This window comes from Ursus americanus, chromosome 2 (genome assembly GCF_024610735.1).
Source record: "Ursus americanus isolate L20-20 chromosome 2, mUrsAme1.1.p, whole genome shotgun sequence".
Taxonomy (NCBI): domain Eukaryota; kingdom Metazoa; phylum Chordata; class Mammalia; order Carnivora; family Ursidae; genus Ursus; species Ursus americanus.
This window is the reverse complement of record NC_142128.1, coordinates 28,064,448-28,084,001: the sequence shown is the minus strand read 5'-3', so window position 1 is coordinate 28,084,001 and position 19,554 is coordinate 28,064,448. Positions and strand designations below refer to the sequence as shown.

Sequence of the window (19,554 nt, the reverse complement as noted above, 5' to 3'; positions counted from 1 at the left end):
TGAGGAGTGCCTGTGGTGCACGCATGTGGTCAGCTTGAGGACCCAGAGATCGGGGTGGCTGGACCACAGCGACCCTGGGGAGAGCAGAGCCATGGCGCTCACAAGTGGGGGCACAGACGTGGGTAAACCAAGCCCAGAGCACCGTGAGGAGGGTGGCCTAGGTGGAGTGAACAAGGACTTGAACTCGAGTTGTGGTGGGAATAGATGGGACACCTTACAGGGGTGGGGTGGGATGCATAGGACAGATTGAGGTTGGAGTGGGGGGAGGGGGCCCGGGGGACGCTGGGGTTTGAGGTCAGGAGATGGGAGGGTGGTGCGGTTCACCAAAGTGGGCGCACCTGGAGGGGAGGAGACGGGATGGGAAAAACGAGGGTGGGGGGTGGCCCTCTCAAGTTTGACTCCACGATCTTTAACTGGGGGAGTAAGCCTATAGATCTTTTTTTTTTTTTTTTTAAGATTTTATTTATTTATTTGACAGAGACAGCCAGCGAGAGAGGGAACACAAGCAGGGGGAGTGGGAGAGGAAGAAGCAGGCTCATAGCGGAGGAGTCTGATGTGGGGCTCGATCCCAGAACGCTGGGATCACGCCCTGAGCCGAAGGCAGATGCTTAACGACTGTGCCACCCAAGCGCCTCATAGGTCTTTTTTATTCAGTTACTTGACAGATATCCGTGTGTTGCAGTATAAGAAAGCAGACAGAGCCCTGGGGAGAGTGCAGCGGTGTGGGAACAGCACGAGCTAGGGGAGCCGGGTGGGGTCCGGCTGGCCTTCGGGGCTCCAGTGTGGGCGGCTGTGCTGGGCAGGCGAGTGTGAGCAGCACTGGGTGAATGAGGGAGGCTTTTGCACTCGGGCACATGTGAACCTTCCTGTTCTTCATCTTCCAGCCCGTGTTCCACGTCATGGGATTCTCTGTCACCGGGAGGGTCTTGAATGGACCCGAAGGAGAAGGTGTTCCGGAGGCAGTAGTCACTCTGAATAACCAAATCAAAGGTGGGCAGCCGCATTGCTCCCCATCCCCCACCCCCGCCCTGGAAGTATTTCCCAGGGCTAGTTGTTGATCACGGAGAGAAGCGGAAAGGAAAGAGCCTTAATGACTCTGTGAAAATATGTCGGCTTTTTGTCTCAAGCATTCCTGTGTAGATGGAGGGGTGTACAGTTGTGTTTGGCTCATCTTCCGTTTGCATCTTTTTGTTTTATAGTCAAAACAAAAGCCGATGGCTCCTTCCGCCTGGAGAACATCACCACTGGGACGTACACCATCCATGCTCAGAAAGAACACCTATACTTTGAAACTGTCACCATCAAAATTGCACCGAACACGCCTCAGCTGGCTGACATCATTGCAACAGGGTGAGGTCGTCGTGTCCGGGTCTGGCAGTGCCAGTGTGGACGTTAGAGGACAAGGTTACCTTCGGTCTGACTGTGTGCTTCTGCCAAGGATCCACATCGGGTTTCCGACACCTGTGAGAGGTTCGGGCTGAGAAAGATTAGTGCTAAGTCTTATAGATGGAAGGTACTTCCATGCGGCTGCTTAGGGAGCGTTGTGTTGCTTCAAAGTTAACATGGGTCTAAGTCTCCTGCCTGACTCCACATCTGTAAGACCTTCCATGGCTTAAGTGAGGACTTTGGAAGATAGTATAGGTGCTTGAGAGAAGGTTTTAAGATGCTTCTGGTCAATGTGACAGCTCTTCCTGCTTTGCTGTACTTACTGTGAGGATGTGAGGGGACATCCGGTAGTTGAATTTGTGTGGTTTTGTCCTACAGTGATACCGTGTGGTTCAAAGAACCCAGGCCTTGGCGTCAGATCTCAGCTCCTTCTCTCAGTTGTGTGTAACCTCCAGCACGGGGGTGCCCCCATTTCTCTCTGAGACGGCACCGGGTACTCACTGAACTCTAACTTGAGCGGAGCAGGGCGGATCTTCCTGGGGGGAGGCGGCATGAGCAAAGGCACACACAGTCTAGAGCAGCACGGCGTCTGTGGATGGGAGCATACGACTTGTGTCACTGGGCAGGCCAAGGAGCGTGACGGGGCTGGAGGGGCAGGTCTCAGAGGACCTCGTCACACCCCATTGGAAGAATGGGGCTTTCTCCCCCAGGGATCAGGGGGCCAGCAATCGATTTTGAGCATGGAAGTGACATGCTTAGATAATTGTTTGCAAAGAGGCTCCCTGGCAGCCGTGGTGGGGGACGACTCCATAGGGGACAAGACTGGGGCATAGAGGTCGTGAAAAGAGACTTGATGAGGGCTTGCCTTGTAGGGAAGTCAGGGGTGGGTTAGTGAAGTATTTAGGGGTTCCCAGTTTGAGAAACTTGGAATGGCTGTGGTGCCCTTGCTGCAGGCAGGGAGAGGAGCGTGTTAGGTGCCGAGGGTTCAGCAGGACCACTAGGTGGCGCTCTTCGACAGATGCCTGGACAGATTGTAATTTGGAGAGTCGGGCCCGGTGGCAGCCAGAACCTTAGATGTGTAAGAGCAGGTAGAACTAGAAGAGCAGGCCAAAAGTGGAATGCCGGTGTCTGAGGGGTGGCCTCAGGAGGATCCAGGCAGTGGGTTTAGGTATGAGGTCGTGCCTGACGGTCAGGGAGGTCCAGGAGCTGAGCCCCGAAAGTACACTCTGTTGCTTGGCTACTGAGGAGACATCGGTGACATTTTCTGTAGACAGGTGGGGGTCAGGGTCAGGGATTCTGTGACAACTGGGTGATTAGGAAGTACATCACCGGTGGAAGCCAGTACTTTGTTTCACTAGAGCTCAGAAAATCATTTTGGGTTCACGCCCTGCCTCCTTTTCCCTCATAAACATTTTTGAGCAACTCTGGGTGAGGCCCTGTGACAAAGCCTGGGTGTGTAGCAGTGAACCCAACTAGTGTGACAGAGACGGGGCTTTCATCTTCCTGGGGAGACAGACTTGAGCTGAGTAACCTGTGATGGTAGGTTCTGGTAGGTGTGCAGGGAAGAGGGCTGGGGCTGTGGGAGGACCCTCACTGGTTTATTGAACGCAGGGGACTCACAGTTAGCTGAGTGAGACACTTCCCAGGCAGCAGGAATAGCATGTTCCAAGGCCCAGAGGGGAGGGAGAGGAGCTTTCTGAAAGGCGGCCAGCATAGCTGGAGGCAGTTGGTGAGGTTGGAGAGCCTGCAGCCGGATGTGGAGGTGGGCTTTTCCCCCCAAATGCAGTGGAAAGCCGTTGAAGAGTTTTTAGCAAGGGAGTCATATGCATCAGGGCATTTTCAAAATAAAAAAAATTTTTCTCCCCTGGCTGTGGTGTGGAGAAGAGATCGCAGGGAGTCCAGGGTTATACAGTGGAGGGACTCCATAGGAGGTGGTGACAGTTGTCTGGAGGCGATGCGGTGGTGGCGGGACCAGGGTGCTGCAGGGGAGGGCGAGAGAGGTAGATGGCATTTGACAGATGACGTGGGGAGGCAGTCAGCAGGCCTTGTGCTGCTGGGGTCCCAGATTTCTTATTTAAGCAATTGTGTACATGGAGGAGGTGCTATTCATGGAGATGGGGCAATATATTTGTATTTATTTTTTTCCTTAAAGTGAAATATTTGGGTCAAAGAAAGAAAAACAATATTCATCGAGCATCTTTGGGAAAATTCATTTTCCTTTTGGGCCAACATAGCACATTTGCTTTTAATTCATTTATATTTCTTACTTTAAAAAAATTCCCAATTTATTTGAGAAGGAAATGCTTTGACTTCTGTCCAAATGATTATGAGAATAGAGTAATCTCGCAATGCACCAGAATTAACCAATTTCTATCCATAAATGTATTAAACCCTGATGAAGGAATTTGTTGACACAAATCAATTTTTAAGGGATTCAGTATAACCAAACACTATCCTACCAGCTTTTTAGTTTATTTTTTTAAACCAAAACCAATATACATTTGAGGTTTGGGATAACAGGACACTTCTCTTTGAGAATATGAGCTGAAACAGGCCAGATGGTTAAAATACGTAAAACTTAAAGAAGCAGAGAGGTTCAGCTTGGAACAAATACAGTGACATTCTCTGTGACATGTACACAAATCTAGAGAATATGAAAGTTCCTTAATAACTCTTCAGTATTCCCTTTCTATCCTTTTACTCTGAATGTCCCCAGAAGGGGGAAGTGAGAGCCAAAATGTGTGCCCTTCAAATCTAGATCAGAGACTTGCACACTTTCTCTGTAGAGGGCCTGAGAATAAATAGTGTAGGCTTCACACGGGCCATACAGCCTCTATGACAAAACCCAGCACAGCCAATTCAGAAATGGACGGGCATGGCTGTGTTCCCATTAATCTTTATTTTGAACACTGAAATATGAATTTCGTATGCTTTTTATGTGTCAGGATATTATTATTCTTTTGATTTTCTGCCCCTCTTAACCCTTGAGAAGTATGGAAGTAGGGGCTCTTGGGTGGCTCAGTCGGTTAAGCATCTGACTCTTGATTTCGGCTCAGGTCGTGATCTCAGGTCATGAGATCGAGCTCTGCATCAGGCTCCACTGAGCAGGGAGTCTGCTTAAGATTCTTTCTCTCTCTCTGCCCACCTGCCTCTTTCAAAAAAAAAAAAAAAAAAAAAGGAAGTAAAAGTGGGAATAGCATTCCCAGCCCACGGTCCATACAGAAACAGGTGGCTGGCTGGACCGGGCACATGGGCCCTCATTCCTTGTCCCCTGCTCAGGATTGTGAGCTCGTGTGGCAGACTGGTCCCTTCGTTCTAAAGAGGTGACTGGCTTGTCCTCATTCTCAGATTTCACACACACTATCTCCCACCCCTTTGTTGTTTTCCGCCCCTTCTTATTTACAGTAGGGTGGGTGTTCCAGCGTCGAGGGTACCCCCTAATTATCCTGCATCGAAGCTGCCTTTCATTATTATCTTTCTGTCACAAGTAGCAACTGATTTTTATCCAAAATGATTCTTAAGATTAGAAAATATAATCTTTTGTCAACTGAGGATACAGTGGCGGCCTCCAGCTGTGGTGTCTCCTTACACTTTAACACGTCAGCTGCTAAAAAGTGAGGAATGTCACTCGAGGCTGACAGTCTCTGTGGCTCTTTCCCAGCTTGGGGACACGCCTCTCACGTGCCCTTCGTCTCAGCGCGCACTGCTCATTGAGAGCCTCCGATCCGGGTCATTACCTGAAGGGGCCTCTCAGTCATAGGTCGCTTTTGCGGCTCCTAGCTCGTAAGCAGTTCAATTTTGGCTTTGTAATTATTTTACATTTAATTTGCTTTTGTGTTCCCATCCCCCCCCTCCCCCCCCCCCCCCCGATCGCTTTTGTCCACGAATTACATATAATCACAATGCGAGGAAGGCGTCTTTGATGCCTCTGCCCCGTTTCGCCTGGGGGATTTAGGCTGCTTACAGGCTCAGTCCGAGGCTGCTGCACTGTCAACGATCCAATTTACCTGAAGCATTCTTATCATCGACAGATTTTCTGAAAATTGCTTCCGCAGCGGGAGATTGCGGATGTCACCCAGAACACAGAAACTGCCCCGCCGTGGGCCTCCGCTGTGCCTTTTCCCTTGCACAGAGAGAGGCTCAGTCTTCCTTGCAGCGGTTGCTTTTTGAAGCTGGAGTCATTTGGGCTGCTTTTCTGCCTCTTCATTAGGGCGAAACTAGTCCCCGGGACCGGGGCAGGAAGAGGGATGTGTCGTTTGGGTTGGTAAGTGCCTTTCCTGTGATAATTGAGTTCTCATGCTGGAATGAATGGTCCCCTTGTTGCAGGTTCAGTGTCTGTGGCCAGATATCAATCATTCGCTTCCCTGACTCCGTCAAGCAGATGAGTAAATACAAAGTTGTCCTGTCGTCTCAAGACAAGGACAAGTCTTTGGTCACCGTGGAGACGGATGCTCACGGATCATTTTGTTTTAAAGCAAAACCAGGGACCTACAAAGTCCAGGTATGATGAGTTTTGTTCTATTTAAGATATTTGAAAGAAGAGGCAGTGATTTTTAAAGGGTTATTTTTAGCCACAATGGGGTGACAGAAGGAACATTTCTATTCCCAGTTTCTTATTTTGAGGTCTTTACATTCCTGCATGTCACCGTGGAGCAGACAGGCACCCAGTTTGGAAATGATACACAGGCCTCTCTTTTTTCCAGTCCCCCATGTTTGTTAGGAGTTAGCTCCAGGCTCCCAATCACACCTCCACCTTCTTAGGCATCTAGCTAGTATAGAAGATCCGTAAGTCCCCAAATTAACCCTCATTAATGGCAAGTCCACAGAGCATGGCTTGTGGCACCCAAGGCCAGCCTAGAGCTGGTGTCTCTCCACCTCGCCCTGAAATGAAGATGGCTGGTCTGGCACCATGTGACTTCTCCATTAAGGCAGGTGGAGAAGCTGGGGGGACCCTGGCCTGTGGTCTCACCAGGCGGCTGAAGGCCTGAGCACAGGTTGGGGCAGCAGGCAAGAGAGGAGACAGGGCCAGAGGTCAGCCCACTGTGCCTCGGTGCCACGGCCCTGCCCACAGGGAACACTGTGTCTCAGTGGAACTCAGGCTCCCACATGTCTAGTCAGCTGCTGCTCTTCCTCCCTGACGAAGAGCGGGTGAGGGGAGGGAGAGGGCTGGAAAGGCCGCCCCCCCCTTCCCCCGAGACTGCGCTGTCCTCTAGAGCAAGTGGGAGCCCCCTGCGAGGAGATGGGGCGTGAGGAGAGTGGTTTCCCTCCTTTCACCAAAGGGTGTAGGTGTGTTCATAGGTCCTTTACCAGACAGCTGGCTCTTGTAAAGTTGGCCACTGACAAGCCTTTGGAAGCCCTTTTGAAGCATAAGGGACTTTTCCAACAGCCAGCCACCTATTTCCAAGGAGGAGCAACTGTGGGGTGTAATCTTTACTAGGGAGGACATAGGTGACCTCTGGCTGTTCCCCAGTCCCTTTTCTTAACCTGAGAAAGGACACAGAAGAAAAAGAAGAAGGTGGCCTGATTCCCCCAGGGGGACATCCACGTAGCGTTGACAAGTTCATAGCTTACGTCATGAGTGGCCTCAAGCCAGGAGAAGGTTCTGGGACTTAGTGTGGTTCCACCCAGTGTACAGGTGACTGATGACAGCCATGTGCCTCTGTGGGGTTATGCCAGATAGACTTTTGCGCACTTCGTGGCAGGGCTGAAGGCTAGTTCTTTTGGATCTGAGTAGAAACACGTTTTCTTCCCATGGCCTGTTTGAGGATTTGTTGTGATTATAAAACTAGGTCTAGCAGTAAACTTCTGTCCTTCAAATATTTAGCCTTAGGCTCTGGTGAATGTTCTGGTGCCCTGTAGGCGGGGGGAGCCGCAGCCTTGACGCAGATACTGACGTCCTCCCGTGTGTCCCTGCAGGTGATGGTTCCTGAGGCGGAGACCAGAGCAGGGCTGACCTTGAAGCCCCAGACGTTCCCTCTTGCTGTGACCGATAGGCCCGTGATGGACGTGGCCTTTGTGCAGTTCTTGGCATCAGTTTCTGGGAAAGTCTCTTGTTTGGGTAAGATGTCAGTTGAAAGTGAGAACAGATAGTTTCAGAGAAGTAGGCAGTTAGAAGTGGGATTTTGGTGAGCTTTTCCCTGTTGGGTGGCGTTCAGGGTGAATTGCCGAATCCGCGCCCGGAAGTGGTTTTCGCATCTGTATTGTGTACAGTTTTTTCTGAGTAAGCACCACACAAGTCACTGGATGCGTTTCCCTTGGAGTATTTTTGCTTTGGCTCCTGAAAGAACACATGGATTGCTTTTTTCCCAGCTCTCTCACTCCCCAGCTGTGAGATAGTAAGCTCAGCCTCAGTTTTTTCTTCTGTAGAATGGGAATACTACGGCTCTCGGAGGGTCTTAGTGAGGCTTTAATACGGTCACATCAGGCAGTGTGGCACAGATGTTAAGAACAGAGTCTGAAACCAGACTGCATGGGCTTGCCCCCTCTCTGTGTGACCTGGAGCAAGTCACTTAAGCTCTCTGTGCTTTGAGTCTCTCATCTGTCCTACGCAGGTAATGACAGTACCTGCCTCGCAGGTTGGTTGTGAGGATCAGAGGAATTAGTGTATTTATAGCCCATGTGAGGACCTGGAACACAGCAAGAGCCGTGTAAATCTTTGCTATTCTGAGTGATAGGATTACGATGACAGAGGGCCCAGTTCTGTGTCTGGAATGAAGTGGGCATTCAGTGAAGTTCCATCCTCTTTCTCTTTTTTCCTCTGGCTTCTGGTGCTCCATAAATACTCCTTCCCCCATTTCACCTTCCGTTTCACTTAGCAGGTGCTCTATGATACTGTTTTCCCTCTCCTGTCTTCTGCGGCTCACACGGGGGTGTTCCATAAATGATGGGGTCACTTTTACCCTCGGTGGCTCTGTCGTTGGGTACTGATGCCTGCACAGGGGGATGCGTCTTAGGGCAGAGCAGATGCGTGTTGGCTGGAAAGGAAGCCTGCTGTCACTGCCCTCGGGACATATGCGGTGGCAAGCAGCACCCGGAGGTGGAGGGTTCGAAGCTGGACTGTGGCTGGCGAGGGCAGCCACACGAGGCTCTCCTGTCTCTGCTCTGCAGACACCTGTGGTGACCTGCTGGTGACGCTGCAGTCACTGAGCCGCCAGGGCGAGAAGCGGAGTCTCCAGCTGTCTGGCAAGGTCAACTCAATGACGTTCACCTTTGACAGCGTGCTCCCCGGAAAATACAAAAGTAAGAACCAAAAGCGGCATCTTGTGGCCCTCACCTACTTCCTGTCTCAAAACTTTCCAAAACTCAGCTCTCGAATTGCATGCCAGCTGCATACCTTTACTTGTCTTCCTTGCCCCTTGACCTTGAACGTGCGTTATTTAGCAATGGGTGATAATTCAAGAACTGCTGTTCCCTGCCCTCACTGCCACCTTGTCAGGACAGCCCACATACGTCTTCTGTTTGGGGAACGTGCCCTCATTCGTGCCATTTTATTTCTAAGCGCCCGAACAGAGGGCGTGAAATAATAACACTGATGTGTCCTACCACATAGCAGCTGTGTGACCTCCCTGAGACTCAGTTTCGTCTTCTAAAACAGCAGTGATACGGCCTTTCTGTAGAGCGCAAAACAAAATGAAATACGGTGTGTGCAGCGCCTGGGGAGTAGGTGCTGGCTAGCGTTCCTCTCTTTTCCCTGCTGCTCTCGAGAATCCACCCGCTGGCTGTCTTTCTGCGTTTTTGAAGCTCAGTTTGGAGCAGCTGGCAGTGAATAGCTTATAAAGTAGGCTGTTTTATCTGGGAAATTATATTTTCTGTTCTGTCAGGTGTTGGCAAACTATGACGGGGGGCCAACTACCTGTTTTTATAAATAAAGTTTTATTCAGACACAGCCACACCCATTTGCTTTTGTGTTATCTACAGCTGCTTATATGCTACAAAGGCAGAGTTGAATATTTGCACGACCTGCAGAGTTGGAAATACATACTTTCCTGGCCCTTTACAAGAAAAGTTTGCTGTCCCTTAAATATCTGACTTGTGAGCATGCCCTTTAGACACTATCGAATTTCTTGCTGATGCTAATGACCACTGGTTTCATTTTTCTCTTCAGTACTTACTTGTTCTAAGCATTACTAGTTATATATGTGTGTGTGTGTGTGTGTGTGCACGCACGTGCACATATATGCACATACACATTTAAAAAAATTAAGTCATTGTAATTTTTACTCAGGGAGGTAGTGTGCTCTGTGCCCATGTGTGTCTGTATCGTGGCTTTTCCAGTAAGCATCATGCATGAAGATTGGTGCTGGAAAAACAAGAGTCTGGAGGTGGAAGTTCTGGAAGATGACGTGTCAACGATCGAGTTCAGGCAGACGGGCTACATGCTGCGATGTTCCCTTTCTCACGCAATCACTCTGGTATGCCTGCCTCGTGAGGGTTCTCCTATTTGGAAAGCAGGAAGGTCCTAGCATGCCAAGAAGATTATAACCGTCGTTAAGTCAGATGTCCTTTTCTGCCCTCCACTCACCCCCCTATTCAGGAAAGCACAGTCAGGGAGCTTTTAAAACCCCTTAGTGGAAAGATGCCTTCATTGGGAGATTTTCTTGTCCTGGCCCCACGTGAAATTCTAACTCTGATGCGTGATTTGGGACGGCTGTAGTGTGGAGCGCATTGGTTTTTTGTAGCCCTGGGATCATAATACCCACTTCTCGGGGTTGTGGTGAAGTTTAAGTAGCCCTCTTCTGTATTTGGTTTCCTCGGTGTACACTGCTATTATTATTATTATCAGTCGGTCCCGCCGAGTCATTTTCTCTGGTATATTTATCCCGGGGCAAAGGACAGAGTGGCTCGGATCCTACTGTCTCGTTGACGGAGTCTCCGTGATAGGCAGTGTGCTCGCTGAGTTTCAGGAAAGAGAATGGGTGTGTAGGCCTGTCTAGGTCCATTCATGAGTTTCAACTTTTTGGCTTCTAGCAATGGCAGATGTCATTGTCAGGTTTTGGTGGAGAAACTGAGCCAAGTGGCAGGTAAGCCACCGCTCATGTTAGACCCTTGGAGGGATGGCAGCCTGTGTTTCCAGTGCCAGTCGATTGCCCTAACTGCTTCACGACAAAGGCTCCACAAGCAGCGTGGCTGCAGGAGATGGGTTAGCTGGTACCCAGTCGAGAGGAAGTGGTGGACATTTAGGAGGTTGTTCCTTTCCTTCAGCTGTTCAGCGGGTTTCTGTTTCCCTCCGGATGAGATCCGCATTCCATAACGGTGGCCAGCAAGGCCCTTCCCTCACCCCCAGGCTCTTCTCTCTCCACCTTGCTGCCCAGGCCCCGGCACACCAGCCTTCTCTCCACCTCCACACCAGGCTCGTTCCCTCGTCTGGGCCTTTGCACACGCGCGTTCCTCTGTCTGGAACGGCGCATCTTCTCCAGCAGTGCCCGTGTCGGTTTTCTCTCATCATTCAGGCTGCATCCTTGACGTTGCCTACTCAGGAGGGGTCCTGCCCTGAGCCCAGCCAGCTGAGATGCTCCTGCCACGTTCCCGCTCTGTCCTGCTTCCCTGGCTGTTTTGCCCACCGCTCTTATTAGCTGAAATCTCTTTTCTTTGTTGACCACATTGATTTTCTGTCTTCCTGTATTAGAATGTAAGCCCCCTGAGAGCAGGAGCCACGTCAGCCACCAAGGCCCAGCCCTGGGTTTGTTGAATAGCAGGTGCTCAATAAATATTAGTTGATTGAATGACAAAGAGCATGTTTTTGTGGGAAGTTTTTGAAGGTTTTTAATTTTCCTGTGGCACCCAACTGCTCAAATGATTAATGGGTAAAACACATGACTGGTTCAGAAACAGAAATATTATTAATCATCTTGGTGTCTCCATCTCTCCTAGTAAGTCATTGTATTGGCTTTGGTCCCTTAGGAATTTTATCAGGATGGAAATGGACCTGAGAACGTGGGGATTTATAACCTCTCCAAAGGAGTCAACCGATTCTGCCTGTCCAAGCCTGGTGAGTCTGGAAGGATTGATGGGCTCTGAGTTAGAGAATGGAAAGGCACCGAGGATTGTGGTAAAGGCCTTTTTTCCTCCCTGGGTTCTCTTTGTGTCTTGCTATCAATTTCGGTTGTGGTTAGCGTACCCTGGATTTTCTGTCTCTTTCCGCTGGAGGGAGTGATATTTCGACCCAGAGAATTAGAGCTGGGGGCTGGAGAGCGTTCTTGGTCTCCGGGGTTTGAGTTGGGTAGAGACGGCTGGGCCCTTTCCCCTTGAAAAATACTATACCATGGGCCAGTTACCTCTCCTTAAAACTGACTTAAAAGTGATCTTTTGAAGATAAAAATTGGACCATCTCCCACCTTGCCTAAAATCCTTCAGTGGCTTCTCTCCCTTTGGAACGACTTTATTGAGGTGCAGCTTGCAGGCCATAACATTCACCCATTTACAACATACCAGGATTTTTAGTAAACCTACCCAATTATGCGACCATAACCATAATCTGGTTTAGAGCATTTTCATCACCCTGGTGATATTCTTCATGCATGTTTACAGGGAATCTTTGCTCCCAGCCCCAGGCAGCTTCTAATCTATTTTCTGTCTCTATGGATTGGCCTTTTTTAGACATTTCATGTACATGAAATCCTGCCATCGTGGTATTTTGTGTGGCTCCTTTCACTTAGCACATTTTTGGTGGAAGTTCCTGTTGGGGAGGGTATTAATGATCTGTTCCTTGTTGTTACTGAATTCTGTCACGTGGATAGATCACATTTTGTGTGTCCACTCACCAGTTGGTGGACATTCCTGGTTTTTGGCTGTTATGAGTAATGTTGCCATGAATGTTTGCATCCCAGTCTGTGTGTGGACATCTGTTTTCATTTCTTTTGGGTTAGATACCCAGGAATGGAGCTGCTGGGTCACAGGGTAAATTTATGTGTCATTTTTAAAGAAACAGCTGAACAGTTTTCTGAAGGGCCTATGTGTTCCCGTTGATGTTTCCACCAGCAGCACACAAGGGTTCCTGTTTTCCCACATCCTCACAAAAGACCTTTACGGTCTTTTTTGATTTTAGCCGTCCCAGTGGGCGTAAAGTGGCAGCTCACGGTGGTTTTATTTTGCATTTTCCTGGAGAATAATTCAGTGACTTCTCTGGGTTCCCGAGGTAGAGTACACGCTCGTTGCCGCTGTGTAGCCGTCCCCAGCACGATACCTGGCCTGTAGTGGGTGCTGGTGCTCTGGCAACATTTGTAGGATGAAAGAGCAAAGTGAACGGAGAAACCCATTTCTTTCCTGGTAGGAGTTGCACGGGGGCTTCCTTGGTGGGATGAAAACAGCAGAGGTACTTGGAACTCATTTCAGGTTTCTGTAGGAAGCGTGGCCAAAAGGTGGGTTAGTGACCATTTGGGGGACTAAATCGTTAGGCTTCGCTCCTTCCCGATGCTGTATTCCTCCGGCAAACGACATACGCTCCTAGTCAGAGCTGTTACCCTACGTAGACTCGTGGCATGAAAGTGTCCTCTGCGATTGTTCCCATAAATTCCTGGGCCTTCCTCTGCTCCATGCTCTGTTTTAGGAATGTTTCTAGGAAGGAGGTCAGGCTGTGGTTATCTTTTGGATCTTTAACAGAATCTGTTAAGTGGAAAATTCTCGGTCTCATTTGAGGTCGAAATGTACTTCCTGTTCCTTCGTGTGCGCATCCCCGTTAGCTTGGTCTGTGCAGTTGAAACTAGTGTGAGTTGTTCAGTTACGGAAAATGAAATCCTGAGCTTGTGAGGGGCCATGAAATGGACCGGGTTGTTGAGAAGAAGCTGCTTCCGGCAGTGGAAAAGCATCTCTGATCCCATAATAGCACATCTGCCGCGTGTTGTGTGTTCGAGTGAGAGGCGCTGCCTGTGGGCTTTCGGTGCTGGGAGGGCTCAGTGTGATAGACACCCTCCTCTGAAAATGACTTTTGATTTCCTGGGTGCAGGTGTGTACAAGGTGACTCCTCGCTCCTGCCACCGCTTTGAGCAAGCATTCTACACCTATGACACGTAAGCTGGGTGTTCACTGCCCCGTGGCGTGGGTGAACCTCCCCTGCAGTAGAGTGGGCACACAGCTCTTCTTTGGTTATTTCTGAAAAACAAAAGCATATTTTTTTCTGGAAGAGGTAAAGTTAGGTATTAAAAAGAATTTCCATGTAGGGATTTTCAGATATGTATATATCTGAAATATATATATTAATATATATATTTATAATATATATTTATATATATTATAAATATATAATATGTATAATATATGATATTATAATAATAATATAATTATTGTTATTTAGAAAAAGAGTGAGAGCGTGAGCAGAGGGTGGGGAAGGACAGAGGGAGAGAGAGAATCCTAAGCAGACTCCTTGCCCAGCACGGAGCTCGATACAGGGCTCAGTCTCACAACCCTGAGATCATGACCTGAGCCAAAATCAAGAGCTGGGCGCTTAACTGACTGAGCTACCCAGGCGCCCCGACATTTGGATAAATTATTGAGGACATGGAGCTGCGATCTCTTTCCCCAGAGTTCTGTAAACCCAGGATGGAAGGCTGAGGTTTTCAAGTGGCATAAATACCATCTTGGTTAAATCTTCCAGCCCTCACTGATGGGAGTTTCTCAAACTCCAGCCTCCCATTTTTACATTGTTTACAAACCCTGGAGGGTTTCACCGGGAATTGGAGGTGTCAAGTTTTAGAGCGAAAATAGTTTATGCTTTAAAACACTGATAGGTGTGTCAGGGGTTACCTCACCCCAAACTTAGAGCAATTTCATGTAGTATATTTCAGGGTCAGAACAGTTGCCCATGAAGGGTGTGTCTGTGATCCTTTGGGAACAACTAGGTGATGTTGCTGGTGTTTTCTTTCCGCTTGATTTATAGGTCATCACCCAGTATCTTGACGTTGACAGCCATTCGCCACCATGTCCTTGGAACTATCACCACTGACAAAATGATGGATGTCACTGTGACGATCAAGTAAGACTCGTGCTCCACGGTGGTCTGAGCGCAGGAGGGTGGTGGACGAGGCCCGGGGACTTCTCTGACAGACACTTGGGAAATTATTTTTGATTTCTTATCTCTAGGTGTGTATACAAATGGCCTTCCCTCTTACTGGACATAGCCGTAAATTCACCACAGCCTTGGTCCTCTCCTTTTATGATTCCGGAATTAACTGAGGATTGAGGGAGAGCCTTCTGACAGCTCGTTTCAGTGCCTTAAATTTCTGTTTGAACCCTTTACACTTCCTGTCTTGGCTAAGGGGGGAAAAATTCTCTGCCTTGTTCACTGTATTTCAAGTGTTTTAGCAAATTCAGAAAAATTGCCTATTTTTCTCGAGACCTTTTCTTGACGGCTGGGCAAGGAGAGATGGCACCTGATAGACACAGGGTCGTGAGGGAGAAGGTGTATGAAAGGCAGTCCCTCACCGAGGGTCAGCTTCACGCGAATGTTCCCTTTGAGAGGAATTTTTACAATGTGGTGAGGTGCCTCTGACACCCTGTTTTTCTTGAGAAATGAAAGAATTTTGGCCACATGACCGTCTTTGTGAGAGAGAATGGAAACCTTGAGTAACTTTTCTCCCTCCTTACTTGAAGCGACCTTTTCGCCTATGTCTCCATCTCTCTGTCCATCGCCTTTTCCACTCCCCCATCCATGCCGAAAATGTCTGGAGAATCTTCGCTGTTCAGGGCCAGCCCCTGTGTTCATGGGACTTAGGGTCTCACAGGGGACACCGATAGTCGTCACGGTGTTGCACACGGTGTTGCACCTACAGTGAGGGCTTTGTATTGGGCCCCCTGAGGATTGGGGGGGCCCGCAGGGGAGGCAGGCTGGTAGGGCCAACCCATGGTAAGGGTCTTTGCTTTGTGCATGGACAGTATGGTGTGTTTTGAGTAGAGGGATGACTTTTTGCTTCAGAAGGCTCCCCCTGGCTGCTGAGTGAACAGGTGAAAGCAGCCCACAAGTGGACATCCCTTGAGGCAGGAGTCCAGGTAGGAGCTGCTGGGGTTCAGCCAGACAGATGGTAGTGGGCTGGGGAGCAGTGGGCGGCTGGGACGTTGTTGAGCAGATGGAATTGACAGGATGTGGCAACACACCGACCAGTGGGGTCAGGCGGGATGAGTGGCGGGGACAGCTCTTGGCTTCTGACTGAGGAGAATGGGTTGAAGGGGTGCCCCCTTCCCCAGGAAGCCAGGTGTCTAGAAGATGGACTTGGGAATGTTTCTTGTGGGCCCAGAACTGTGCCTGGTGCTGGAACAATGCCTTTCACTATTCTCCTGCTTGGAAAGTAGCAATTACTGGTGGGACTTGAAATTCATATTCTTACTAGAAATTATAGTCGTGACCCTGTGTTACCTTATTTTCAGTCTTTATTGAGTTCATTCTTGTAAGCTCAGAGGGGGTTTGGTTTTGTTTGCTTGTGCTGGGGCTTGTATGAGATGCATGTTCCAGCTAGACATGGCTGCCTGGATCCCTCCTGGGGATCTTGTGCTCCCCGGGTCCCACACTGGTCTCCTGGTTGTTGCCCTCCACAGACCCACTCTTTATCATCTTTCTAGATGGTCCTTTCTCCTGCATCCTGTACCCAACCAGTCCGTGCACAGATCCTTGGCTTTACAATTGAAATATGCCCACCATCTTGTCCCTTCTCAGCGCTTTACCTCCGTACTCTGGTCTGAGCCACTGTCTGTTGCCTGGATCTTTACCACAGCCATCCTACCTGGCATCCCTGTTTGGGTTCTTGCTTCATGACAGTGTGTTTTCCAAGCAGAAGGCAGAGTTTAGCCTTTGGAAGAAGACATCATGTCATGCCTTTGCCTGCAACTCCAGTGGCTCTCCATCCCACTCCGAGTGAAATCCAGGGTCCATGCCAAGGCTTGTGAAGCCCTAGTCTATCACCTGCTCCCCCACGACCCTCTGACCCATCCGATTCTTCCCTGGGTCCCTCTGTCCAGGCCACCTCAGTCTCCTTGCTGTTTCCCCAGGGGAGCTCCCTCTCAGGCTCCAAGGGCTTTGACCTTGCTGTTTCCATACTCCTCACCCAGGGAGCCCAATAAAGAACAGCACCCCCACATTCCCAGCACTCTTTCCTTCCACACTGCTTTATTTTTCTCCGTTGTACTTCCTTGACATTTTCAGTCTATCGTCTGCCTCTTCCCACTGGAATATGGATTCCACATGGTTAGGGAATGTCATCTGTCCAGCTTACCGGTTCTCTAGCAGTGTTCTCAGTTAAGGTTGAATGAAAAAATACGGTGGTATGCAAAGACCTCTGCGTCCCACGGGAAGTCGGATGTTTTCTTCAAGTCATAAAGTAGTTCATCCCAGCCAAGATCTACTAGATCCTGCCACCGTCACAGAGAAGTTCAGTTTTCATTTTTTAAAAAACTATTGGTGTGTTCAAACCAGAAGCAGGGTGTGCCCCCGTGGTGCTGTTATAAGGGGTTTGTTTTTTCCCTTACGGATGACTCCTTGTTGAAATGTCAGATTGCCACCGACTACAGGGATAAGTGACCACGTGCTCTGGGCTGCTCCTTCCTTTCTTCCAGATCTTCCATTGACAGTGAACCCGCCTTGGTCCTAGGCCCCCTGAAATCTGTGCAGGAGCTGCGGAGGGAGCAGCAGCTGGCCGAGATTGAGAGCCGCAGGCAGGAGCGGGAGAAAAACGGCAAGGAAGACGCGGGAGAAGGGAGGAGCAAGCCCCCCGTCCAGGAGATGGTAGAGGAGCTACAGGGCCCCTTCTCCTATGACTTCTCCTACTGGGCACGGTAAGCGCTCTCTACGCTGCCGTCCGTCCTGACGGCCTTCCTAATGAAGGGCAGAGCCAGCCGCATGCAAGTATCTTCATCGTTTTAGGTCTGGAGAGAAAATCACTGTCACACCCTCGTCTAAAGAGCTGCTCTTCTACCCCCCATCCATGGAAGCCACCGTCAGCGGAGGTAAATGTCAACTCCGTGAGCCCGCAACACGTCTCTGCATCCGTTCCTTTACCTGCATTTAAAAACGTATTCCGTGTCGTTGATATCACGTAACTGTCTTTGTAAGGCTCCCTAAATCTCCTTCGGCACAGAGCTGTGACTGCTTGGCGAGTGAGTGAGTGAATGGAAGGTGTCAGTCGATGAAAGTAGCTGGTCATTAGAATTTGGGCCATCTCTTTGGAGAAGGACCACCAACTGTTTTCCCTGCATTTTTAATTTGCCACCAAAAGGCAAGTGAAAAAGCAAAGCCATCTCTTGTTGATACGTGAGCATTAGCCGTCATATGTCTCAACTCTTCGTGGTGTGATATTTGTTGGTAGGGGCGAGGGAGGGTCTTCTTAGGACCAGGCAATGAGAAGTGATGGCTGGTGGAATATTTGTTATTGGGCTTCCGACCGTTTCCTCTAGCGGTATGGGTTCATTAGATCCTGGGCATGTACGTGATCCGTGTTTGGAAGGGGGGCATACTGAATAGAGTGGCTCTCCAGGGGGCAGCCCTTTTGGGGTGAGCTTCCGCCTTGGGCCCAGCTACATAGCCTCTTAACCTGCCAGAAAGGCCTTGTGACAACGGAGAGAGGGGTAGCGAGAACCAGCCTTTTTTAGATTTGCTTCCTGATGTTTCCACCTGTTGAGCAAGGCCTTTCAGGGATAGAGGGAGGTGTGGGCCCCCCTCCGCCCCCTGATTATTACAGTTTCTGTTATATATTAACCTCATTTGGAACTAGCTTCAGATACCTCCATTTTAGGCCCCTCTTTAGTGGGAAGCCCCCAACCAGAATGCCCCCTTCCACTGCAGCTAAGTCCTGTTCTTCTGTTTGTTCCCTGTTTAGAAAGCTGCCCAGGGAAGCTGATTGAGATCCATGGGAAAGCCGGCTTATTTCTGGAAGGCCAGATCCACCCAGAGTTGGAGGGAGTCGAGATCGTCATCAGTGAAAAGGGGGCGAGCTCACCCCTGATCACAGTCTTCACTGATGACAGAGGTGCCTACAGGTAAGCCCCAAGGAAGAAGCACTTGCTTGGGACCTGGCGGGGAGCCCAGGCTTCCATGGGGCCGGCGAGGCCTCCTGCAGGTGTGACACACAGCCCTCTCCAGCGTCTGCTTGCTTCTGTCCAGTGTCGGGCCCCTGCACAGTGACCTGGAGTACACCGTATCCTCACAGAAGGAAGGCTACGTTTTGACCGCAGTGGAAGGAACCATCGGAGACTTTAAGGCGTATGCTTTGGCCGGCGTAAGCTTTGAGGTAACATGTTTTTAAAAAGCGGTTTTATTGAGGTATAATAATTGACATACAGTAAACTGCACATAAAGCATATAATTTGATCGTTTCAACATATGGGTACACCCATGAAAATAGTGACAATCTGGCACCCCACTAAGTTTCCTTGTACCCCTTCCCCCCCTTGTGCCCCTCCCTGCTGATCTGCTTTCTAATCCACAGAGGATTGCATTCCATTGTTAAGAGTCAATAGTTTATCTAAGCCAAGACGCAGTAGAGATCTGGAGTTTGACTATAGAAAAACCTTTGCCTAGGCCAAACCTAGAAAATAAAAAGGTAATTCAGGTTGGTTCCAAGGCAAAGGAAATAATAGGGGAAAGGCAGAGAAAGTGATGGGTTGCCCAGCACATGCTTGTCACAGTAAGACCAACCGGAATGTTATTTAGGAATGGAAGGGTAAAAGCATTTCAAAGGAGCCATGTCTGTTCGGTGTACTCCAGGTCGCTGTGCAGGGGCCCGACACTGGACAGAAGCAATGGAATGCAATCCACCGTGGATCAGATTGCATTTTCTAGAGTTTACACAAATGGAATTGTACAGGATGTACTCTTTTTGGGGGCTTCCTTTCACCCAGTATAATGTGGAGACTTATTGACTTTAGCTTGTTTGCATACTTTCTGGCAAGTGTTTTAAGCTTTCATCCTTAACTGTGTTCTGTGTAAAAGGACAGAATGTTCCTAGAGCGGTATTTGATGTCATTTTCTCTTCCCTCCGTCCTTCTTGGGAAGAAGCATGGTGTATGGTGTCTAGAGTCAAGTCTGGAGGTCCCTGAGTGTGAATATTTTCAACATAGAGGTTCAAGGAAAAACACAGATGACATCACATACAAATTTCAAATTCTCTTGTGCAGGATGCATTTTAAAGCAAATTAAAAGACATTCCAACCAAGAAATACTCTTTAAACCATAAGTAATACCCCAGATTA

The 19,554-nt window shown here is 49.2% G+C and overlaps 1 protein-coding gene across 2 annotated transcripts in view; it reads left to right on the top strand.

The window, feature by feature from the left end:
* The window catches only part of LOC123778600 (BOS complex subunit NOMO1), a 53,756-nt gene that overhangs the window by 15,195 nt on the left and 19,007 nt on the right, over positions 1-19,554 (top strand). For both annotated transcript variants that reach the window (XM_045776061.2, XM_087870208.1), the window contains exons 10-22: positions 885-990; positions 1,200-1,350; positions 5,713-5,887; positions 7,303-7,444; positions 8,494-8,625; positions 9,661-9,797; positions 11,287-11,374; positions 13,328-13,391; positions 14,258-14,353; positions 16,924-17,142; positions 17,231-17,313; positions 18,183-18,342; positions 18,467-18,593. In XM_045776061.2, coding sequence (XP_045632017.1) covers positions 885-990; positions 1,200-1,350; positions 5,713-5,887; positions 7,303-7,444; positions 8,494-8,625; positions 9,661-9,797; positions 11,287-11,374; positions 13,328-13,391; positions 14,258-14,353; positions 16,924-17,142; positions 17,231-17,313; positions 18,183-18,342; positions 18,467-18,593 — 1,680 coding nt within the window. The remainder of the gene's footprint in view (positions 1-884; positions 991-1,199; positions 1,351-5,712; positions 5,888-7,302; positions 7,445-8,493; positions 8,626-9,660; positions 9,798-11,286; positions 11,375-13,327; positions 13,392-14,257; positions 14,354-16,923; positions 17,143-17,230; positions 17,314-18,182; positions 18,343-18,466; positions 18,594-19,554) is intronic.